Source organism: Macaca thibetana, chromosome 13, assembly GCF_024542745.1.
Source record: "Macaca thibetana thibetana isolate TM-01 chromosome 13, ASM2454274v1, whole genome shotgun sequence".
NCBI classification, from domain to species: Eukaryota; Metazoa; Chordata; class Mammalia; order Primates; family Cercopithecidae; genus Macaca; species Macaca thibetana.
The window spans coordinates 79186293-79212537 of record NC_065590.1 but is presented as its reverse complement, the minus strand read 5'-3'; the positions used below and the strand labels follow the sequence as shown (position 1 = coordinate 79212537).

Genomic DNA, 26245 nt, shown 5'->3' with positions numbered 1-26245 from the left:
ATACTTTTCAGAACAGCATGTGAGGAAGGACTCTAATTGTGCCACCTTGCTCATCTTTGTGAGGCCACTCATTTGTTCTGAAATGATGGGTGCATTGCTCCATCTCTTTGGTGGCCATTTCGATGTATGGTGCACTCCTTGCACAGTATTCTCGCCATGAAAGAAATGGACAAGTGTTGTCGAAGGACCAGCTGAGGCGGGTTTTAGTGCCTTTTTTTTCTCGTGTACTAAAAGGCAAAAGACAAAAAGAATCCTACATTTCAAGTATTCTGTACAAAAACTCTTCAGGTGTTTAAAAAATTGTTTTTGGAAATGTACAAATGATGCAATCTGTTTCCTTCTCAGAAAAGAGTTTCCTAGTTTTTCAATTATTTTCAAGAATTTATGGTACCATTTTTTACTTCAAAGAACTGTGGAAATGTGTTGATTAGATCAGGGAGGCTCACCTAAGCCAAACAGAATTCTTCCCTGGGAATTTGGAGTTAGTACTGAGGGAATGAGATCGGTTTCTGTATGAGTAATTGGTCTGTAACCTGTAAATCTGGGAACTTTTTGCTAATAACATCTGGTCAAAAGAATCAGAAGCTGGCAAATAGAAAGGAAAATGAAGTACAGAGACAGCAGAGACAAGAGACTAAGAGAAAATTCTGTGGGTATTAGAATCCTTGGAACTGAGGCCATGCTATGTTTTTATCCCTACGTTTCATGAGATCCCTCATATCCTTTCAATAAATTCTCTTTTATTTGTTCAAGTTAGTTTGAATTGGAGTTCTTCTGTCACTGGAAACTAAGTGTCCTGACTAAATTACTTCCAAAGTGTCCTGTGAATTATCTTTGTCAAAACACTTACCACATCGTACTGTTTTGTTTAATTGCCAGTCTAGTCAAAATAGACTTTAAGTTCCCTGAGGACATATAGACTGTTTTGTCTTAAATTCTCCATTTTCTAGCCTAGTACTTGGCACAGTATGTGCTCAGTAAATATTTGTTCAATGAATGAATGAATGAATAATGCCTGAATTGTGGACATTTCATTATATGTGCTTTTAGTTTTATTTTTTTAACTCCTTAAAATTTTTTTGAATGGATAGTGTATTCATATTGTTCAAAAATCAAAGTCTATGTAAAGTAATATCATGAAAAGTCTCCCTCCCATCTTTGTCCTTTGTCCACCCAAATCATACCACTTTCCTCCTATCCAGGTAAGCACTAATATAACTTTTTTCTAGTATAGATTTTCAGTTAGTTTGTACATATATAAGGAAATATTAATATATATTCCCCCTTTTTATGTAAATGGTAACATATATTATGCACTGTTTTGGATCTTCCTTTTGACTTAATGTAGCTCAGAGATTTTTTCTGTATAAACATATATAGAACACCCTTGTTCTTTTTTTACAGTTGTATATTATTACATTGTATAATTGAATCATAATTTATTACATCTGAGCTCTATTATTGGATATTAAGTTTGCTTCTAATCTTTCACTGTTATGGACAATACTGTAATAAATAATATTGTATATATGTTACTTTGCATGTGTTCAGGTATGTCTGTAAGATAAATAATTAGAAGTGGAATTGCTGGATCAAAGATTGTGTGTTCATAATTTTATTGTCAAAGTAACTTTTGTAAAATTTATACAGGTTTATTAACCCAGCAGCAATATATGAAAGTGGTTGTTTCTCCATAGTATTGTCAACAGTATATTAAAATATTTGTAGATTTCTGTCAAGTTGCACTTTTTGTAATGGCCAAGTAGCTCCTGTTGACCTGACTCTTCACAACAGCTCAGAGCTCTGAGCAAAATATAAAGCCATTTGCCTGAGAACACTAGAGAGTGATCAAAGCAGGCAGATACTGGATGGACATTGATACTTGGAAGAAAGGAAAGCAGAGCCTTGATATTATGGGATAGTATCAAAATGTTTAATATACAAGAAACGGGAGTCCTAGAAGGGGAAGAGAAAGGGAGAAGGCAGGAAAGCATTTGATGAAATAACACATTTCCATGGTGAAAGACAGAAATTTACAGATTCAAGAAGCTCAACAAACCTCTGCTGGGATAAATGCAAGGAAAAACTAAAAACATTATAGTAAAAATACTGATAACCAGACAAAAAGAGAAAATCTTAAATGACCAGAGAAAAATTATGCTTTATATATAGTTCCCTCTCATTGCGTTTCTTCTTTAGACTTTTCCTGCCTAGTGTTTTGTTTTTCCATGTGGTCTTTTGACTTAGCTTTAAAAAAATTCCCTCCAAGTAATGAGCCCCCAGCCCTAGATGGTTCATTTCCTCCTGGAATTTGCTCTCAGAGCACTGTGCCTTTTGATAGCATTTATCACAGGTTATAATTTATTTTATTTATTTTTTATTTTATATTCAGAGAGTACATGTACAGGTTTATTACAGGGTTATGTTGTGTGATGTTAAGGTTTTGGTGTCTGTTGATGCTGCCACCCAAACAGTGAACATAGTACTCAATAGGAAGTTTTTCAACTCTTGTCCTCTTTTTTCCTCCCCCCTTTTGGAATCCCCAGTGTCTGTTGTTCCCATCGTTATGTCCGTGTGTACTCAGTGTTTAGCTTCTACTTAGAAGTGAGAACATGTGGTATGTGGTTTTCTGTTTCTGCATTAATTTCCTTAGAATAATGACCTCCAGCTACGTCCATATTGCTGCAGAGGACATGATTTTGTTCTTTCTTAATTTCTATGTTGTATTCTATGGTATATATTACCACATTTTAAAAATCCAATTCACCATTGATGGGCACCTAGGTAGTTTCCATGTCTTTGCTATTGTGAACAGTGCTGTAATAAACATACAAGTGCAGGTGTCCTTTTGGTAGAGCGATTTATTTTCCTTTGGGTATGTATCCAGTAGTAGGATTGCTGGATCAAACAGTAATTCTATTTTTAGTTCTTTGAGAAATCTTCAAACTGCTTTCCACCTGCCTGAACTAACTTACATTCCCACTAACAGTGTTTAAATGTTCCCATTTCTCCACACAGGTTATAATTGATAGGAGTGATTATTTTGATTCATATCTGACTCACCTACTAGACTATAAGCTCCATGAGGGCAGTGGTCCTGTCTCTTTTACTCACCAGTTTGCAATGCCTAGCAGAGTGCCTGACACATTTCAGGCCCTTAATACATACTCATGAATGGATGAATACACCTTGAGTCTTGGGGTTGAGCTCTGTAACTGTTACTCTCTCAATCACTATAGGCAAGTTTCTTGACTATTCTAGGCCTCAGTTTTCTCATTTCTGAGTATAAATGAATTGTATCTACCAAGCAGGGTTTTGGGGATAATTAAATGACATATCTTAGAAAACATTTTGTAAATTATAAAATTCTAGTTAGACTAACTCTGGCTTTCCTTTTCACATGTAGTGTATATTTATGCATGTGCTACGGAACAATCTCCAGATTTAGGCTTACTGGTTTTCAGAGTCCATTTGAAGAATCAGCCTTACCAGTTTGTCACCCAGCTAAAGTTATAATCACTCGAGTGTTTCTTAGCTTTTAGCTGTCTAAGTGGTAAGAACAGTCGATTTCAGATAAAACGCTTGTTTGTTGATGAGGGAAGTGTCTCCAAGAAAGGAAGTAAAATTTTCCCTTACAGAGCAACCTGAACTTGGACTCCATTCTGCACAAAATGTCTACCTGTTACTTCTAAAAGGAGAAGAAAACTGTCACAGCTGTGATTACCAGAAGAAAAGCTTAGACCTAATAAATTGCCAAAACTCAGAGTCTTGTTAGTTTAAGTTACTTGCCAATGTACTATAACTTGAAAAAAGGAAAGATGCACATATTTATTGCTAATGCTGGGGAAATTGCCATTAAGACAGTTGGCAGAAAGGCTGACATTTTAACAGTCATAGGTTAGATAATTTTCTACATCTATCCAAGAGAAGATTTTGACCAAGGACTCACAAAAAAAAAAAAAAAAAAAATCAAATTATTCTGTTCACTTGGCGGCATCTAAATGTCTCATTTTCAGCTTACAGGAAAGATTGCTGTGAAAGCAATCTTTGACATTACAACTGAGTGACCATAAATTGCTTGAATAACCGTTGGAAATTCAAATATAAAACCACATGAAAAGTCATTATCTGAGGTCGAACAAGGATTTTTCACTTGTTTTGCTCTTCATTTATGGGTTATAACTTTATTTTACATTAAGATTGTTTTAAAATTATCGTGTACTCAGTTTCACAGAAGATGATTGGCTTATAGGTCATAAGGAAAATCAGTGCCAGAATGGAAAACTGAATTCTTGAGTCTTAGTGTTCAACATTTCCACTGCTGTCAGAAACAAGTGCTGAGTTTTCTTTGTTCTTCCAATGGCAAAATAAGGAATGTATGATAGGCTTGAAAATTGGCAATCATAAAGTGCTTTTTATGATTTCCCAAATTCCCTTCATAGTATTATTTCTTTTATTATGAATTTAGTTGTGTAAATCAGCCTGTTTCTGATAAACAAAAATTTATATTAGTCCTGGGACCAACATTTCTTTCAGTATGACATTAGTTGTGTAAATCAGCCTGTTGCCAATAAACACAAATTTATATTAATTCTAGGATCAACATTTTGAGAAGAAATAAAGTAGGGATCATCTGAGAGTTTTTAAAAGAATGTTGGTCTAAAATAGCTGGTAGAATAAAAATATATTGTACAAACTAAAATAGGGCAAAAGAGCTAAAATGCAGTGCATGGACTAAAATAACTAGCAGTTCAAATGAGTCCAAGTGCTAAATATGCAATTATCTTTCCTATTACCGTATATGTACAAGAGTTATTTTAACTTTTAAAATCCTACATTTCACTTTTGTTGTTGTTTATATATGTATGTATATGTAAAAAAAAGTCATATATATATACACACACCTCTGAGTTTAAAAGTTTTAAAATTCCATTTTAATTTACAGGTTACAGGTTGACATTTTTAGGTAGTGTAATGGCTATTTATTTATTGGTAGGTGGTTTGCTTTATAAACTGAAAATTAAGAAAAAACTTGAGTTTGGTTTATCATCATCCCTCCAACTCCCTTCCCCAAACTCTTTGAATCCCATGGTACTTTTTAAAAGCTTGCCTCAACATCCCCAGGAATGACTTCACAGTTGTTCCACATAGATGTAGTAGCCATTTTCTCATGCACTGATTTTATGAATGATTGTTGCACGTCCTCCAGGGGTTTAGAAATTGCTCATACCATGGAAGAGAGAGTTTCTGGGTGACTTTGATCCGTGTTAGTGCTTATTTGCTCCTGTAACCCTGACCTTCTTGCCATCCCCTGAACACAGAGACACACTCCTGCATCAACCCTTTTTATACTTGGTCTCTTTGCCTGGGGTGTTTTTCCTTCAGTTCCACATGGTTTGTTTCTTACCCTCTTTCCATCTTTGCTCAATTGTTACCTTGTCAAATTATTCTGTAAAGGAGCTAAATCCTGACCATTTGATAGTTTTGAGCAAATGAGGATTAGAATCCAAGTGATGTGTTGAAAGAATCACTCTGCCTGTTGTCATGAGAATAAACTGCAGGCGAACAAGGGCTGACACAGTTAGGGGCAATTGCAGTTGTCCAGGCTTAGAGATAAAGGTGGTTCAGATCAGGTGGTTATAGAGGTGGTGAAAAGTGGTTGGACTCAGGATATGTTTTGAAGGGAGAGTCCAAAAGTCAGTATTTTGAAGGGAGACTCATATATTTTGAAGGGAGAGTTAACAAGATTTGCCACCACTTTGAATGTGAGGTGAGAGGGAAAGATAGGAGTCAAAAATGATTCTAGGTTTTTGGCCTGAGTAACTGAAAGGATGGAATTGCCATTTACTGAAATGAGGAATAAATACCAAGAGAAGAGCACACAATCAGGAATTGAGTTTTGTTGACAGGAGTTGGATAAGTGAAATTTGAATTAAAAAAAGGGTCTGGGATGGAGATACACAAGTTGGGAATGATCAGCATATACTTTATTTAAAGTCATGAGCCTGGATGAGATCATCTGGGCATGTAAATAAAGAAAGGCGGTCTTAGAGTTAAGCCCAGGCATACCCCAATCTCCAATATTCAAGGGTTGAGGAGACCAGAGGGAGGGCCAGTGAAGTAGAGAAACTGGGATTCTGGAAACCAAGTAAAGAATGTTCCAGGAAAGGAGTGATTAGCTGTGTCAAAATGCTGCTGATAGAACACTAAGATGAAGACTGAGAAATGATCATTGAATTTGGCAATGGAGAGGTCATTGGTGACCTTGAGGAACTGTTTTGGTGGAGTGGTGGTGGGGAAAGGCTGACTGATGAGGACTTAAGAGAAAATAATAAAAGAGGAAATGTAGACCTCAAATATAGGTTAATTTTTTACAGGGGATTATTTTTTAAAGTAAAACAGAGAAATGAAATGGGAGCTGAAGAGGGATATGAAGTGAATGGAGACATTTAAAAAATGATGTTTACATGCTGATGAAAGTGATTGAGTAAAGAAGGGAAAATTAATTATATAGGAGAAAGAGAATGTGGACAGTTGTTGGGAGCATGATTTTTTTTTTTTTTTTCTTTTTTTAGACAGAGTCTTGCTCTGTCTCTCAGGCTGGAGTGCAGTGGTGCGATCTCAGCTCACTGCAACCTCCGCCTCCCCTGGGTTCAAGTGATTCTCCTGCCTTAGCCTCCCCAGTAGCTGGGATTGCAGGCACATGCCACTGTGCCTGGCTAATTTTTATATTTTTAGTAGGGACAGGGTTTACCATATTGGTCAGGCTGGTCTTGAACTCCTGACCTTGTGATCCACCTGCCTTGGCCTCGCAAAGTGCTGGTATTACAGGCGTGAGCCACTGCGCCCGGCCTGGAGCATGTATTCTTTCATGAGTGGTCCTTCTTCTGTAGCACTGTACACAGCGCTAAGGGAAGACTTTTCTGTCTTTCCTTCTACACCCCCAAACTCTCATTGGGCTAGGCGTCCGTCTTAGAAGCTCCCATTTAACTCTATGCTGTTATTGTTGCCTCTACACTTACCCCTTTCAAAGTATGACCCCTTGTACTTAAAAACAGACATTTTTAGGTTTAGCTGTGTCTTGTTCCAAAGAACCACACTTACCAGAGTATGTTAGTTTTAGAGTCATCTAGGAGCTTAACATAATACCAAAACCACACCTTTTGGTAATCTTGGACTATAACAGAAGGCAAGAATTATAATAGGATCTCACAAACCTTCTCCCACCCACCATGATGAGCTATTTGTAGATCCTTAGTGGCTCTTAAGTATTCTCTCAAGTGTTGAGTTGTGAGTAGCCTGCACATAATGGCATTCAATACTGAGAATAGCTACTCAGCTCTGAGCATCCATCCTGTTTCTCACCATTGGCATTCCTGGTGGCACAGTGGCTTCTGTCACTCTCTCTGGCTTGCCTCAGCTTTGATTCTGTCCATTCAACTCTCATTCCTACCTTGTGTGTCACAGGGTTAGGCTTATGGTAATGAAGAAATGCTCTGTCCTTAGCCAGAGGTTGGTGTAAGTTAAAAGATGTTGTGAGCGGTAAAACAAACAACATTTAGGCAGATATTAGTTATTATTATTCTCTTCAGAGCTCAAGGTTTATATTTCTGTCTGTATTTTCTAGGTTTTAGATCAGAGTTTTAAAATTAGGGCCATAACCTTTTTTGTTTTTTGAGATGGAGTTTCGCTCTTGTTGCCCAGGCTGGAGTGCAGTGGTGCAATATCGGCTCACTGCAAACTCTGCCTCCCAGGTTCAAGTGATTCTCCTGCCTCAGCCTCTCGAGTAGCTGGGACTACAGGCACGTGCCACCACACCTGACTAATTATTGTATTCTTTAGTGAAGATGGGGTTTTACCGTGTTGGCCAGGCTGGTCTCAATGTCCTGACCTCAGGTGATCTGCCTGCCTTGGCCTCCCAAAGTGCTGGGATTACAGGCATGAGCCACCATGCCCAGGCAAGGGCCAGAACCTTGAAGCCACTTGCTAGGGTGTTTGTAGAAATTGTCTAAAGTGCTATGTATGCATGTGTGCCTAGGTGCATTCATCCACCCACTCATAAAAATATTTGTAAACGCTTGCCACGTTTTAAGATGTGTTTGCGGGAGTTTGTGCTGCTCATTTTTTAAAGAGTGGGAACTCTTTGGTAGTTACAATATGAAAAGGATGGACATCCACTCTGAGTAGTTCTGGATCATTTGTGGAGTTCTTCTTTCAAATATGTCTAAGTAAAACACACCATGCCATGTCAAAATGCCAGGCTGAGCTGCACACTGGCGGTGAGACAGGATGGAAGACTGAGGATTCCACCAGGTCAGGACACATCTTGGTTGCCTTTGCAGAGGTTCTCTAGCACCGCTAGATCTCTGCATGACCTAGTTGGAAAAGTCCTCCTCTAGACTATGACAAAGTGATTCCCTAGGCTTTCCTATCATAAAAATTGAGAGGCAAACGTTTTTCTTTTAAATGAGTTTTCTGTTTTAGCAAATAAAAGTCATTATTTATAGCTTAGTTAAATGTTTTAAATCGCCAAACCTCTGTACCTCTTTTCTATAGAGATCAGTTCATGGAGGGAGTTAGGAAAAAACATCAGTTAATGATAATGATATAGTGGACTCTCAGGAGATGGGAAACTTATTTTGAATACCCACTGCTAGGTAGAAGTTTGACCTTTGCAGGTACTTCCAGACATACTACAAAAAGGGTGGTAGTGTATGCCATCAGCTTTGTGGTTTATAAATATTAGTGATATGCTCTGAATGCTTTAATAAAAAGACAAATGAATCAAAGGGGTAGGTCTGTCTTTATTGTTTGGGATTAAAAAAATAATAATCATACATTTGTATATTCTTTTCATACTTTTAAGAAACAAAAAGGCAACACTGCTACATTATAATTTTATTGTACATTTAAAATGCAGATTTAAAAAATTCAAATTGTGCTTTTTAGTAACTAATAATTTAAGAACTCTTTTTGATCCTCCCCTACTTTTCCAACCTTCTTTTCTTGCCTAATGTTAGGAAAACCAAATTGAAGATGCCTGCATTTTGAACAGGTTGAACTTGTGGCCTTGGCTATAATTGTCACTTCATAATCTATTTTTGATTTTAATCTTATTATTATAACTTTCTTTTTACAGACTGGTGAATTTTCAGCTCGTTTCCTTTTGAAGTTGCCAGTGGATTTCAGCAATATCCCCACATACCTTCTCAAGGTAAAAATATATGATTATCAGTATGAGAATATAAGTGAGCTTTTTAAGTAATTATTTAACTCAATATTTGTATGACTGGTTTGTCAGCATTTTGTTCAGATGATGAATTCTACTAAAAATGTTTCTTACATGAAGTTCCATTGAGCTGTTTTGTTACCTAAAAGCTAAAATAGTAACTGTAAAAGTCATTTAGAAGTGAGTTTTCCATATAAAATAAAATTATTATAGGTGAATTAAATTTTGGGAAAAATCACTTTTATTTAATACGTTGTTGGAATGAAAGACTCTCATATCAATTATCTAATATGCAATATTAGTCACCACTCCATTCTACAAACACCCTGGCAAGTGCCTTCAAGGTTCTGGCCCTTGGTTGGGTGAGGTAGCTCACACCTGTAATCCCAGCTTTTTGGGAGGCTGAGGTGGGCAGATCACCAGAGGTCAGGAGTTTGAGACCAGCCTGGCCAACGTGGTGAAACCCCGTCTCCACTAAAAAAATACAAAAATTAGCCGGACATGGTGACAGGCGCCTGTAATCCCAGCTGCTCAGGAGGCTGAGGCAGGAGAATTGCTTGAACCTGGGCGGCAGAGGTTGCAGTGAGCCAAGATGGAACCACTGCACTCCAGCCTGGGTGATAGAGTGAGACTCCATCTCAAAAAACAAAAAACAAACAAACAAAAAAGATTTGGCTGGCCTCCCTCTGCACCGTATTTGAACCTGTGGTTCTTTAATTGCAATCTAGTGTAAGAAAAATTTCTACCTTCCTAATTTGATGTTGTTCAGAGAGTTAATGGTATTCATAACTGCCTAAAGAAAAGACAGAATCTTTGTACAAGTTTGCTTGCATGCTGTGCTAATCAATAAATAATAGTAGATGTTAATTCTGATAATGGTTATAAGTATGATTTAGTAGAATATAAACTATAAACCATAGAAAAGGTTAGGGAATTTTTTTTTAATACATTCCATCTTTGTGTTTTTTGGAGACATGGTCTTGCTCCGTCACCCAAGCTGGAGTGCAGTGGTGTGACCATAGCTCCCCCCAAGCTCAAGTGATCCTCCCACCTCAGCCTTCTGAGTAACTGGGACTGCAGGCATGCACCACTGTGCCAAGCTAATTTTTTATTTTTTGTAGAGAAGGGGTCTCAGTGGTCCCCCCACCTCAGCCTCCCAAAATGTTGGGATTACAGGTGTGAGCCACTGTTCCTGGTCTATACAGTCCATCTAAAGAATAAAATTATTTTCTTTTTCTCTAAGTAAAACGTAAGAGTTTTGTAGTTCATTAAACTTTCAATTTTAGTTTCCAGTTGACTAGTTCTGCATTCTGTTCCCAAGGATTGTAAAGTCCAAGAAAGAATGGAAATCATCAATTTCTATCAGTTTCTCTACAGTCCGGTTGTGGAAAATATATATATATTAGATTTGTGATAACCAAGCATAATTAATTTGATTTTGGCAATTACTGTGCTCTGTTAGACTAGTAAGCAGTCTTCTAAGAAACCCTTGTAGTGTATACTCAGGACCTCCTCCATGTATTCCAGTTAAAACTCTCTTTCAGCTCATTTAGAGCCAAGTTCAACAGCACATGAAAGTACATGATTTATATAATCACCTTAATCCACAATTTACAGTTCCAGTGCTTTTGTTTTAATTTATTGTGCCTTATCAGTTTCAGCAGTCTTCCTGTTTATTTGAAATTGATGTTGCCTCAGCTCATATTCTTGAAGGGTCAAAAAAAAAATGTTTATTGGCTCATAATCTCATATTTATCTCTTCAGCATCAAATTATCGTATTTTTGTTTTAAGAATTCTGACTTTATATGCTGTTCTTATTTTCCTTGCCAGTCAGTTAAGAGAAAGATGGAATCTATTTGCCAAAGCTGTAATATTGTTTAACCCCTGCATTACTGTGAAATAATGTCTCTTCTGTAGATAAAATATCTACATTGCAATACTAATGTCTTTCTGGATCTTTAGAGTTCATGCAAAAAGAGTAAAGCAACAACGACCAGAAAGGAGAAACTCTTGTATAACACGAAGCAACAACTGAAAAATCAAAAACAGAAAGCTACCAGCACACTAGAAACAATCCAGAATACTTGTTGAGGGTTTTAAGATGTATTTTCCTAAAGTTGTTGTAACATTTGGCTACGCTCTTCAAAGGAAGTTTGCCTTAGGAGCTGCTTTACATATTATTTGCATTTGGATGCTCCTCATCTAATTACTAGGCCTATAATTGATAGTCTAACTACAAAAGTAAACTTTCTGAATTCCTAGGGTTAGGATACTCTTCACCAGCATCAATATAGTTTTACCTTATCATTTCAAGCAAATAAAAATGAAGGTAGAACTTGAAAATATTGAGATAGCTTGGAGTTTGACTGCATACCCTGTTGATTTGCTACAGTGAAATTTCATTACACTATGATGAGGCCATCATCCACTCATAAGTTCATATTACCAGGTGTGCCTATTTTACCCACTAATAGAATTATTTTATGTTAAAATGAAAAATCCATTCAAGTGATATGATTTCCCTTAATATTGTATTGTAAATATATGTGGTTCTTACAGGTGATAGAGTAGGGAAAAGAGCATCTGAATGTCCTTGTGTGCTTAGATTATCTGATTCAATATTCAGTGATATGATTTCCCTTAATATTGTATTGTAAATATATATAGTTCTTACAGGGGATAGAGTGAATTTATTCTGAAGATGAAGCCTGATTTCAGAGTCTGAAATAACTTTTGGTTGAGGTAAATCAAAGGGTCAGATGAATCACTAACATAAACACGAAAAATATTTCTGTATTTGTTAGGATTCTTATTTTGCAGCTGGTAGAAATCCAGCGTGAGCTCATGTAGATCAGATGAGAAATTTCATACAAATCCTCTTCTTCTGTGGTCTGTATAGCAGGAAACAGTCCATACTTAGTACTCTACAGATCAGGCATAGACCAACTGTCTTATATCTGTTCCACTGGGCTCAGTTGTATACCCCTGAACTTCTCAACTGCTGTGTTTATGGGGAGAAATCGTGGTCCTAGCATAAAAAGGAGATTACAGAAATGATCAAAGTGCAAGTATTCTCTACAGTTACTGAATCAAAGAAAGATGATTTTATAATTATATACTTTCTTTTAACAAACAGCTAGTCATTAGATGCTGCTGCTCTTAATTTTCTTAGAGTGTGGTGAAAAGTGCTGTATGTGTATTCCTGTCTTTATTTTTGTCCTGAGAATTAGTGAACTTAACAATATGATGCTAAGAAGGCTGTGTTTTTGTTTTTGCTTCTGTTTTCTGTAAAACCATACTCCATAGAGAAGTAGCTAAAGAAAAGGTTTGAATTGTCTACTAACATTTTTATTCTCTGAACAAGAAGCTCAGAAACTAAGAATACAGTATTTTAGGGGAGAGGAGAGGCTTACTTGTAAATATGATGTGTGTTTGAATTGGTCACTTAAAATAATGAGCCAGTTTTATTCAGAAGACAGTGAAGTTAAAATCCTAGAGCTAGGAACCCCTTCAGTACCATCATACAAAAATATGGAGGCAAATTATTGGATCCCACTGAACTGGAGGGTTAAATAGCAACTATTTCCAGCTGATAGTGGATGGGGCAAATATAACCGTGCAAAGAAAATCAACATTAACTTTTTTTTTGTTGGGTGAGAAATGACCGTACTGTTTATGTAGGCTAAATTGTTGTTGGAGTATCTCTAAACTAGAAATCATTGAGCCCTAGCCCAGGTTAGAAGTAGGGCTGTAACCAATTTACTATGACTGAAGTACTTGGACTTTTATTGGCATTATTTAACATCACACACTGAGCCCATTCATCCTGATGGATTGCACGTAGCAATTTAGTTCCACTGTGGAATCCGAATCTTGACACTACAGGGAAATTAATTGAATGTGAAAAAGCTAAAATAGGTTATTTATACAAGAGATGAAGCTCTCATCCTTCTTCTGAAGTCACTGTGGCTGTAGTGATCAGTCAGGGCACAGTCAGTGCAGAGCCCAGGTCACTCTGCCAAGCAGAGGCAGAAAGCAGGAATTCAGTTCAGGGTGTCTAGATTTGTTCAGGAGCCCAGGATAGGCAGAGAGTTGTGAATATCTAACTATACAATGGTCTAAGCAGATCACTAACATGGAAGAGAGCCTCTGAGTGTCCTTGTGTGCTGAGGTTATCTGATGTAGGAGCAGCCTCCTCAGCCTGATGCTGGCTAGCAGGTTACCTACTTAGAGTCAGTCTGCTTTCTAATCAAACCTAGTAGCAAACGGAGCCGGGCAAGTACTGAAAAGGGAGTGAATCTGACTGGATACAATACAAAAGGAAATGGTAGGGACTGGAGTGAACTAGCATGTACCTGCTTCATCTAAAGGCAGCAGCTGCTATACGGCTACAGAGTTGTTTTCCATTTGATAATCTGGGGCCTGGTGTTGCCAGATATCCAGATGTTATTAAAAGGAGCCCAGAATCTCAGGGCTTGTTGTTGTTGTTGTTGTTAATATGAAAAACGACTATCTTTTAAGTAAAAGCAATGATAAATATTGTTTACAAACACTGTGCAAGAACACTTGTATGTCTTGGCCATGGCCTGTGGGTGAATTTGTGACTCTTGCTCTAAAATCTAACTGTCTTGTACCGGTGGGTGGCAGAAGGCTTTTCTTTACTTTCCTGGATTTATACTATGCCGTGTGGTATTCAGGGAGATCTTACTATGATCCAGTGGATAACAGAAGGAGAACCTTGAACTGGAGTTCCACTCAGTATTGTGAGTAGCTTATCACAGCTGCAGCAGAGTACCTGGAATGAATCTGGCTTGGTTTTTGAGTGCAGTACTGTGCAGAACACCTAAGTACTGATCTTGCCATAAAATGATACTGGGTTTAGACAAATGACAGAAAGGAAAGTCAAGCATAATCATTGTCCTCAGAGACCTTATAATATAATTGATAAGTTAACATTTACTAATAAATAGTGAAGTGTTAACTTGTACGCTACCTGCCCAGTAGGCTTTTAAAAAGAGTGAGATTGTTATGGATTGGAATGATTAGGTCATAAAACATTTATGACGAAGTTTGGGCATTAGCTAGACCTGGAAGTGGCATATCTTTCCAAGGCTGGAAGGGGAGGAGGAACAGATCAGGGATGGATAATCATGCAGTCAGCAGTGGGACTGTGTGGACATACTTGATTTGGGGAGTAGGTAGTAATCTAGGTTGCAAGAGAAATTTCCTGCAAGAGACTACTGAGAGATAAAACCAAAAAGAAAAAAAAAAAAAAGTTGAGAAGATACTGAATGCTGGGAGATTGATTAGACTTCATTTAGCAGGTAGTCTTAATCCCCTTATAACTAGGTTATCATGGTAAGAGCTTCCTCTTTTATTTCCTTGGCCCCATTCTCTTCAGTGCCCAGTCTTCATGCAGTATTACTGTTAGTCTCCTGTAACGTTTCCCAAAACGAGTAATACTTACTTGTTGGATGCTGCTTCTAGAGCCCATTCTCCCGTGCAGTGCTGTTTTATGCAGCTTCCCAAAATGTGCGTTTAGTCTCAGAAAGGCAGCCATCTGCAGTGTCCTTCCAGTGCTTTGAGAATTCCTGGTGCTGTCACTTTGCTCATGCTCTTCTTTCTGGCTCTGAAATTCCTACTCTTTCATCTTTTTCTGGAGAATTCACTTAATTGACATAAAAATAAGGAGAAGTCCAAAAAAATTCAATTACTTGCCCAAGACTGTGTTTATTTAGAGGTATTGACAGAATATCTCATTTTAATTATTGGCAGCTAGAATGAGAGAGGTGCTAAAAGGTCCAGGTGGAAGAGAAGCAGGATAATGAAACCAAAGTGAACCTTTTGAAGGAGGAAGTTTTGCACACAACTATGGAGAAACCTGAATTTGGAGAATCCAATGGAAGAGAATTGTCGTATGTAGAATGACAGCAGGAGCTCAGAATCATAAAGGTCAAGGTGTGGGTTTTTTTTTTTTTTTTTTTTTTTTTGAAATGGAATTTTGCTCTTGTTGCCCAGGCTGGAGTATAGTGGCACCATCTCGGCTCACTGCAACCTCCGCCTCGCAGGTTCAAGCGATTTCTTTGCCTCAGCCTTCTGATTAGCTGGGATTACAGGCTCCCGCCACCACACCCAGCTAATTTTTTGTGTTTTTAATAGAGAGGGGAGTTTGCCACATTGGGCAGGCTGGTCTTGAACTTCTGACCTCAGGTGATCTGCCCACCTTGGCCTCCCAAGGTGCTGGGATTGCAGACATGAGCCACCGTGCCTGGCCAAGTCAAGGTTTTAAAATGTTCATGATGAAGGAAATACTCAAATCCGTTAAAAGAACTAGAACCAAGAAAAACAGCATTTGAATTGGTGAGGATGATAGAGATGGTGAGAGTAGAGAGAACACTTTCAGTAGGATGACCAGAATAGAGGCCAGATTGTTGGTGTCATGAGGATATGAATGATTAGAAAATATACTCTGTGAGTATCTGACAAAATGAATTTTGGAAATGGGATGGAAACTTGAAGAACTGAAATGATCAAGTGAAATTATTAAGAAGAAACAACTAAAATGATAGCATGCTAGCATAGAGAAGGTTTTTGTTTTTGTTTTTGTTTTTTTTCAATAGACAGAGTCTTGCTCTGTCGCCCAGGCTGGAGCGTAGTGGCATGGTCTCGGCTCAGTGCCACCTCCACCTCTGGGATTCAGGCATCTGGGATTCAGGCAATTCTCATACCTCAACTTCCCCAGTAGCTGGGATTACAGGCATGTGCCACCATCCCTGGCTAATTTTTGTATTTTTAGTAGAGATGGGGTTTCATCATGTTGGCCAGGCTGGTTTCAAACTCCTGACCTCAAATGATCTGCCTGCCTGGGTCTCCCAAAGTGCTGATATTATAGGCGTGAGCCACCGCACCCGACCTTAATCATAGAGAAGGTTTCTTAAGAAGTTGTTTTCATTCGTGATATGCTTAAATATGATAATTATATCGATGTTCTCTCCTGGAAAAGTTTAAAGGAAATTTTGCCTGGAAAAACCCATTTCAAGTGGTGCTGTCATTCTTTTATATAGTTAAGAGAAATAGGTAATGGCATGAGTGTTAAAAAAACAAAGTGTGTGTATGACAGTCACATTTTGTGACTTGCCATTAAAGATTGAAAAAGTTGGCAGAGTTTTGAAATTTCTCATTCTTCTCATCTGCCCTTAGGAACAGGGGAGGATTTGGCATTCTCTGCACCCAGAAGAACATTAGACTGATTAATGTTACTGGAATTTTTTTGTGGATGAATTCTTGCATTGTCTTACTATTTGTAATGCTTGAAGCCCGTTTAGCATTACATGTTTGCTAGAAAGGAAACTGGTAATTGCCCCCAAATATTCTCTTTATTTAAAATCCAGCAAGCTTGTTAGGGTGGTATGTATTGATTATAATTCTTTTTCAGCACATGTAAGATAGAAATACTGAAAAGCCTCTGATTCTGATAAGAATATATAAATTCAAAGGCTGACCTTACAGGTTTTTCTCTAAACCACACATTACTAAACTCCTCTGAATTTGAGACTTTTTAGTTCAGGGAATTTTTTGGATTCAGTAAAGTCACACTTAATAATCAGCTTTTAGAGAGAAAGACTGCTTTAGCACAGTTTTATGAAATCTGGCTTTAAAGCAAAATAGTCATCTGGTACTTGAAGGGCCATAAAGAATTCACACAGAATCCTCATCTTCTTATCTTAAAGGAAATAATTTCTGTCTAATCAAATAGGAGTGGTCATACTTTTCTAAAAGTAGGAAGGAGTACCGGGAAGACAGTGCCATAAAAGTAGGGTGCTGTTTACTCCTGTAATAAGACTGATTTATCCTTGCTTAATTTGAGCCAAAATTTGCATTTGAGACTTAATCACAAAGAAAGCAGTGAGATGGTCTGAACACTCAGCGGGGAACTTCTATCTCTTTATTAAGCAGTGGGCCCATGGCTGCTCTCAGTGCCTCATCCTTGTTCCACCTCCCTTCTCTAGAGAGCAGGCAGGACTTAGGGAAAAATACACTCTAGTTCAGGGTCCAGCAGGCTTCTCTAAAGGGCAAGATAGTAAAATTTTAGACTTGTGTGCCATATGGTCTCTGTCACAACTACTCAACTCTGCTTTCATAGCATGAAAGCAGCTACAGACAATATGTAAATGAATGAGTGGCTGAGTTCCAATAAAACTTTATTTTCATGTTTGAGATGATGGATATGCTAATTACCCTGATCTGATCACTATACATTATGTGTATAGAAACATCACTATGTTTTTCGTGAATATGTACAGTTATTATTTGTCAATTAAAAATATGAACTTCTAAAAACAAAAGCAAAACAACCTTTATTTTTAAAGTAAAGGATAAACCTTTATTTTTAAAGTAAAGGATAAACCTTTATTTTATCCAGCCCAGGCATTGGGCTGGATCTGGCCTGTAGGCAGTAGTTTCCCGATCCCTTTTCTAGATTATGGAGGGGAGTGTTTCTTCACAAAGACACCTGGTACATCATAAATAGATAAGTAAAGGGATTTGGCTCAGTGAGTGTCCATGGTTTTTATACCATGGTCTCTGTTTATGTTTGATTAGAACCTTCAACTCTGTTGAAGTATCCCTTCCTCTCTTTCTCCCTCTTTTTTTTTTTAAACCTTCCTTCTTTTATTCCATCTTCTCTCTTATTTTGAATAATCTATTAGTAACATAAAATTTACTGAATTATCTTCCCAGTCTTAGTTTCCCAAACTGTTAAAATGAGGTTAGCTATTATTATGGTCTGAAATGTTATACCCACCTTCCCCCAAATTTATATGTTGAAATCCTAATCCCCAAGGTGATGGTGTTAGGAGTTAGGACCTTTGGAGGTGATTCAGTTATGAGGGTGGGGCCCTGATGAATGGGATTAATACCCTTACAAAAGAAGCCCTAGAGGGCTAACAGGCCTGAGGACACAGTGAGAAGGCACTGTCTGTGAACCAGGAAACAGGCCCTCACCAGATACCACAGTTGCTGCTACCTTGATCATGGACCTCCCAGCTTCTAGTACTATAAGGAACAACTCTCTGTTTTTTTCACAGTTTATAGTATTTTGTTAGCTACACAGTTTGTAGTATTTTGTTATGGCAACTGGAACTGACTAAGATAGCTAGGCATACCACACAGGATTGTTGGGACTATTAATGAGATAATAAACATGATGGTACTTAATACACTTCTGAGCTTGGTGCAGGTGCAGAATACAAATGGTTTTGATTTCATTAAATCATTTAATTTGTATTTCAAAGTATCGAATTTACTGTGGAACTAAGCACTATTCACAATAGCAAAAACATGGAATCAACCTAAATGCCCATCAGTGATAGACTGGATGAAAAAAATGTGGTACAAATGCACAAGGGAATACTGTACAGCCATAAACACAATGAGATCATGTCCTTTACAACAACAATGATGGAGCTGGAGGACATTATCCTAAGGAAACTAACACAGGAACAGAATACCAAATACTGCATATTCTTACTCATTAGTGGGAGCTGAACTTTGAATATATGTGCATACAAAAAAGGGAACAGTAGCCACCAAGGCCTACCCTAGGGTGGAGGGTGAGAGGAGGGTGAGGATCAAAAAACTACCTGTCAAGTACTATGGTTATTACCTGAGTAACAAAATAAGCTGTATACCAAACCCTGTGGCATTTAATACACCTGTATAACAAACCTGCTGAACCCCTGAACCTACAATAGAAGTTTAAAAAAAAGAAGAAAAAATTTCATTGAAATTATGAAAAAGTTAGTTTTTCCTCTCTTCTGTTTTCCCTTACGTAGAATTCAAAACTTAAATTTTTGCTTGCCCTAAGTTTCCAAATATGATTTATGGTAATTGTGACAATGGTATATATATTTTCTTACTAAAAATGAAGAAGTCACAGGTAGTTTCTTGGAATGTAGATTGGGGTAAGCCATTATGGAAAACACAATGGAGTTTTCTAAAGAAATTTAAAATAGAACTACCAGTAATGCCTCTTCTGGGCATATAACCAAAGGAAATGAAATCACCACCTCATAAAGATCTCTGCACACCCATGTTCATTGCAGCTTTAGTCACAATAGCCAACATATGGAAACAACTTAGTTGTTCATCAGTGGTTGAATGGATAAGGAAACTGTGGTACATATACATTTTGAAATATTATTCAGTCCTAAAAAAGAATGAGATCTTGCCATTTGCCACCACATGGGCGAACCTGGAGGATGTGATGCTAAGTGAAATAAGCCAGACACAGAAAGAAAAATATTGAATGATCTCACTTGTATGTAGAATCTTAAAAAAAAATTCAAATATATGCAGAGAACAATACAGAGGTTACCATGGGCTGGGGGAGGTGGTGAGTGGAGAATGGGAAGATGTAGGATACATCTTCTGTGTACATCAGAGGGTGTGAAGAGCACCTGTGTAGGATGGACAAGTCTGGCACTCTAATGTGCAACAGGACTACAGGTTATAAAATTGTACCATATATGGAATTCATGCTAAATGAGTAGATTTCAGCTGCTCTGGCCATAAAAACAACAACCAAAAAATGGGTATGTGAGATGATGGATATATTAATTTCCTTCACTGTAGTAACCTTTTTATTGTCTGTATATGTATCCCATAACATCAGGTTGTATGCCTTAAATATACACAATAAAATTTATTTTTTAAAAAAGAGAGCCTTCCTCTTTTGGCTTTCTTTTATTGTTTTACAGTTTATTTAAATTTTTTATGATGTGCTTCTTTATTTTTTTCAAAATTTCAATTTTAGAATGTAAGTGTGTCTCAACAGTTGACCTGCTTTGCTACCCTGTCCCCATTTATCGTGGTTGTCATTTAAGTACAGTCTATTGTAACATGAATTACTTCGTTCACAATTGGTAAATAGTAGAAGCCTGTCAGTATAATGCAAAAGCAGCCATGGCTTACAGTTGATTTTTCTCTACCACATTAATTATTTTGACCACTAGATAATAGCAGCTAAATGCAAAGTACACTAATACAGATGAACGTAGCAAGCTTTGGAGGCATATTGTATTATTTATTGTATCACTTATTATTAGAAATATAGCATCTTAAGTACATTAATATTTACTGAAATTACTTTGGTTTTTGTCAGTGCTGTGCTTACAAAGTTGTGCAGGCCTTAAGTGGTCTATATTTTCCTCATAAGTCTCTTATTTTTAGTTTGTAATTTACTAGAATGCAATTTTTAAGGAATGCATATATCATATTATAGCAGCAACACTTGTATTTTAAAACTTATAGGCTAGGCATTCTTAGTCCTTTACACTTTCCATATATGTCGCAGGTTTTTAAATCCTTCTCCATCTTCATACTTCTCTTTAGGGAGCGTTCCAGATTGCCAGCATCTCTCTTAAACTGTGGTGCCCAAAAATAAACTCCAGGGAGGGTTAATCAGGTCAGTGTTTGTTAAAACTCTGAGCATCAACATTAATAAGTACTTACTGAGTTTGTAAAAGACCATACTTCCTTGTCTTACTAATCCAGTTTTAAGCAGCTGGTTTTTCTAAGCCAACGTGTAGACTTAATCCCTTCATACCAGCTTTTTGGATTTGTCCTATTTTTTTCAGTCTGTTTATGAGGGAAGTCTTGCAACCTATGATCCAGAAAGGGAAGTGTGGATTGGAACCAGGTAGCACAGAGAGGTTAACAGGAATTATGGGATGTGATCACTACAGGTGACCATTTTTTAAATCTGGAACTACTTTTCTCTCTGGTAGTGTTTTCTTCACCCACATCTTAAAGGTGCCACCTGGCACCTGACAGAGGTTGTGCCAGTTTGTTTCTGTCATCTGTTCTTATTACTCCATTTTCATCAATCAGCAGACCTACAACTCAAATAAAGGTAAAAACTGATTAGTGGTGTAAGGTGACTATACAGGTTATAGTGTAATGCATGTTAGGATAATGCTTAATTATTAAGAAAAGTACAAAGTTTAGTTGGTTGGTGAGAGAAGATTACACCTGGCTGGGAATAAAAAACCTTTATAAAGGAGGTGACATTTGGAATGGCCTTGAAAGACTTGGTTTTGATAAAGAGAAGCTAGACAGGCCAGGCACAGGGGCTCACGCCTGTAATCCCAGCACGTTGGGAGGCCAAGATGGGAGGATCACAAGGTCAGGAGACCGAGACCATCCTGGCTAACACAGTGAAACCCTGCCTCTACTAAAAATACAAAAAAATTAGCCGGGGGTGGTGGCGGGCGCCTGTAGTCCCAACTAATTGGGAGGCTGAGGCAGGAGGATGACGTGAACCCGGGAGGTGGAGCTTCCAGTGAGCCAAGATCGTGCCCCAGCACTCCAGCCTGGATAATAGAGCGAGACTCCATCTAAAAAAAAAAAAAAAAAAAGCTAGACGGAAAGAACAAGCATTGTTTCAGGTGGCAGCAGTAGCACAGTTGGAACACAGTTAACAGTCCAGTTGGGTTAAGTCATAGAACTTGTGTACAAAGTAGTGGGAGATAAGAAAGGAAAGGCATTTTAAAGACATGATAATACAGCCTGAAATACTTGACTCAAATTTTAGTCATTATTTTTGAACAGGTTAGTACTACAATTGGGATTGTATTTAGGAAGAGAAATCTGCCAGAAACATAATATAAAATGATGGAGAGGAGGAAGGAGGAAATGAGGCTAGACCTTGGATCCAGACCTGTTACCACAGTCAGGGCTCAAGGTGATAGAAAACTTAATATCAAGGCTTCAGGTGACACATGTTTTAGATTTGCTGAAGTGTATGTAATATATATACATTGTATAATTTTATATACCAGCTGGGGCAAGTGGTCACTTAGTGATTAACCTGGGAAAGTAGGGGAGAGGAAAGGTACCAGAACCTTCTAGCCAGTGCTACCCAAAGTGCATCAGTTTTGGTTCTTGATGAAACAAGCACAGCATTGAGAGGGTTTAGAAACATTAAAAGCCGTTGACAGAATGATCATGTATCTGTTGAATCTAATGATAAAAATGTTGGGTTTGTGTTTTGTATGTGTTTTAAAAGATTTCTTTTTCTAGTAATTCACTTTTAATGTATTTTACAAATCTGTGAGTCGGTGATGGATTAGAAAGAAACAAACAACAACTGCTCCTTCACCGTGAATGGTTTGAGAACCATTATTTGAGCCCACCCTACGCCTTCTGTGGCTGCTGGTTGCCATTGCCTCCCTTATCCTGGGATGCAGCAGTCTGAGGTGTCTCTGAGGTTTTTTGGTTTTATTCTTTTTGCCTAGCTGAGTTTTATAATCATTGTCACCCAGCACGCCCCTCCTTTTTATTTTTATTTATAAATACATTTCTAGGATTTGGCATAGGAGAAGCCCTTGACTTGAATGACGTTTAATACAGAACTAGAAGAGAGGGATTTTTTTATTTCATAAAATATTTTAAAACATATTTTAACAGTACACACATACCTTGATCTAGTTTAATGACAATATAATGTCACAAAGGGATCTACCCTCTCCTTCATTTTTCTGAAGATCCATTTTCTTTCTTGTATCTGTTTGTTGCAGATTTGTTTTCATATTATGATCATATTATATAGTTGGGATGTGGGAAACCCAGAAATAAGGTTGGTGTTTCTCCTTGTTCCAGGATTGCTCATAAGCAGTTTGGCTCTCTTGAAGCAGGATGGGATATGATTTAGATTTGTCAAACTTTGTGTTAACTCTAGAAAGTACTCTGCAATGCCTTCAGTGTCTGTTCAACATGTGAGTACTTCATGAAAATACTCTTTAGCAGAAGATCCTGGAATATTGATAGTGTTGGCATTCTTAGTCTCTTTTCCATAGACCAGCACCTCACAAATATGGTCCAAGGACTGCTGGTATTTCCAGGACTGTTTCAGAGAGTACACGAGGTTAAAAACTATTTTCAAAATAAAATTAAGAATTTCCATACCTCATGAGTGAATAGTGGAGTTTTCCAGAGGCTACATGGTGTGTTATGTCATCACTCTGATAGCCAAGGCCACATTTGCTTGTGTGTTCTTGCATTTTAGAAATTTTCTCAGATTTTACTGAAGTTTATTCAAGAAGAAGTAGATTATCTGAATAGCCTTGTGTCTATTATAGTTAACTATGTTTCCACAATGAAAACTTTAGGCACAGATGACCTCCCTGGTAAATTCCACCAGTCATTTAAGGAAGAAATAATACAGAAAATCTTTTGGGAAATTGAAAAAGGGTGAATGATTTCTAACTTGTTCTGTGAGGACAGCATTACTTGATAACAAAAATCAGGCAAAGATATTACAAGAAAAGAAAACTCCAGATGCAGCTGTCTCATAAACACAGGTGCAAAATTTGAAATAAAATTTTAACAAACTCAAAAGAATGATATATAAAAAGGATGATACATTATGAACAAGTGGAGTTTATCCCAGGAATGTAAGGTAGGCTGAATGTTCAAAAATCAACAATACAACTAATTGTATTAACAAACTAAGAAAGAAAAGTCATGTGATTATCTCAATAGACACAGAAAAAACATTTGACAAAATTGAACACCCGTTCCTGATAAAAACTCTCAGGAATCTAGGAATGGAAAGGAACTTCCTCAACCTGATAAAAGTACATCTATGAAAATCCTATAATCAGTATCATACTTGATGGTAAAAGACCAAATACTTTCTCTCTAAGATTAACAAGGCAAAGATGTTTACTCTCACCAGTTCTATTCACTATTGGGGGGCCTGGCCAGTGCAATAAAGCAAGAAAAAGGAATAACATTTAGAGTAGAAAGAAGTAAAACTATCTTTTCACAGATGATATTGTTGTCTATGTCAAAAAGACTAAGGAAATTACAAAAAAGCTTCTAGAACTAATAAGTGAATTTTGTAATGTTGCAGGATACAAGGTCAATATATAAAAATCAATTATATTTCTATAGGCTAACAAGTAAATAAAATTTGATATTTTAAAGATATCATTTATAATGACATCAAAATTATGAAATATTTAGAGATAAATCTAAGAAAAGATATGAAAGACTTTTATGCTGAAAACTACAAAATGTTGCTGAGAGAAACTAATGAAGATCTAAACAAATAGATATGTCATGTTCACATGTTGGAAGACTTAATCTTGTAAGATATCAGTTCTTCCTAAATTGGCATATAGATCTGGCACAATTCTAGCAAGTTGAAATCTCAGCAGAAATTGTAAAAATTGACAATCTGATTCTAAAATTTATTTTGAAATACCAAGGACCTAGAATAGCCTAAACAATTTTGCAAAAGAAGAACAAAATTGGAGGACTCACATTCCCTGATTTCAAAGACTTGTTATAAAGCCACAGTAATCAAGACAGTGTGATGATGGTCTAGAAAAGAAAAATACACCAGTATAGATCATTGGAACAGAATAGAATATTCAGAAATAGATCCACACATATGTGGACAATTGATTGTTGACCAAGGTGCAAAGGCAATTCAGAGGAGAACAGATACTCTTTTCAACAAATGATGCTAGAACAATTGGATTTCTATATTAAAAAAAAGAGAGAAAAGGCTGGTCACGTGGCTCACGCCTGTAATCCCAGCACTTTGGGAGGCTGAGGCGGGTGGATCACAAGGTCAGGAGATCGAGACCATCCTGGCTAACACGGTGAAACTCGTCTCTACTAAAAATACAGAAAGTTAGCCAGGCATAGTGGTGGGCGCCTGTAGTCCCAGCTACTCAGGAGGCTGAGGCAGGAGAATGGCGTGAACCTGGAAGGCGGAGGTTGCAGTGAGCCGAGATTGTGGCACTACACTCAATCCTGGGTGACAGAGTAAGACTCCATCTCAAAAAAAAAAAAAAAAAAAGAAAGTTCAATCCATGCCTTGAAAAGGCATATATGTCCATGTAAAGTTTAACTCAAAATGGATTATAGACCTAAAAGTAAAACCTGAAACTATACAACTTCTAGAAGAAAGCATGTGATAAAACCTCAATAATTTTTTTTTAAAACCTGAGTTCTAATTTCAGATATGCTAAATGTCAACAGAGATAGCACACATAAATAGGAGCACTTTGTGATTCTCATTACTTGTAAAAGGGAGTCCCAAACACTTTGAGAATGCTGCTGTAGACTTTATGGCCTGTTGTATTTCCTAGTAGATTCAAAACAGCATATAAACATTTCCAGGATTGTTGGCCAGGTGTGGTGGCTCACACCTGTAATCCCAGCACTTTGGGAGGCCAAGGCAGGTGGATCACCTGAGGTCAGGAGTTCGAGACCAGCCTGGCCAACATGGCAAAACCCTGTCTCTACTAAAAATACAAAAATTAGCTGGGCATGCTGGCAGTGCCTGTAATCCCAGCTACTTCGCAGGCTGAGGCAGAAGAATTGCTTGAACCCGGGAGATGGAGGTTGAAGTGAGCTAAGATTGCACCACTGCACGCCAGCCTGGGTGACAGAGCAAGAGTCCATCTCAAACAAAACAAAACAAAACAACAACAACAACAACAACAACAACAACAACAACAACAACAAAACCCCCGGCCAGGCATGGTGGCTCACGCCTGTAATACCAACACTTTGCAAGGCTGAGGCGGGCGGATCATGAGGTCAGGAGATAGAGACCAGCCTGGCCAACATGGTGAAACCCGGTCTCTACAAAAATACAAAAAATTAGCCTGGCGTGGTGGTGCATGCCTGTAGTCCCAGCAACTCGGGAGGCTGAGGCAGGGGAATCACTTGAACCTGGGAGGTGGAGGTTGCAGTGAGCCAAGATCGCATCACTTCACTCCAGCCTGGCGACACAGCAAGACTCCGTCTCAAAAAACCAAAAACCAAAAAAACACATTTCCAGGATTGTTACCTGCTTCATAAAACTTCTTCTGCATTATCAGCAATGATACTTGTATTAAAAAGGCATCATCAGCTCACATCAATGTAGAGTAAAGCTGAAATCTTCACCAATTGCTCTTTGAAATCAGTCCTTCTTATAAGCTGCCAGCATCTAG

The 26245-nt window shown here is 37.6% G+C and overlaps 1 protein-coding gene across 6 annotated transcripts in view; it reads left to right on the top strand.

The window, feature by feature from the left end:
* Positions 1-26245, top strand: part of BABAM2 (BRISC and BRCA1 A complex member 2) — a 454559-nt gene that overhangs the window by 154024 nt on the left and 274290 nt on the right. For all 6 annotated transcript variants that reach the window (XM_050754004.1, XM_050754003.1, XM_050754001.1 and 3 more), the window contains one exon: positions 9140-9214. In XM_050754004.1, coding sequence (XP_050609961.1) covers positions 9140-9214 — 75 coding nt within the window. The remainder of the gene's footprint in view (positions 1-9139; positions 9215-26245) is intronic.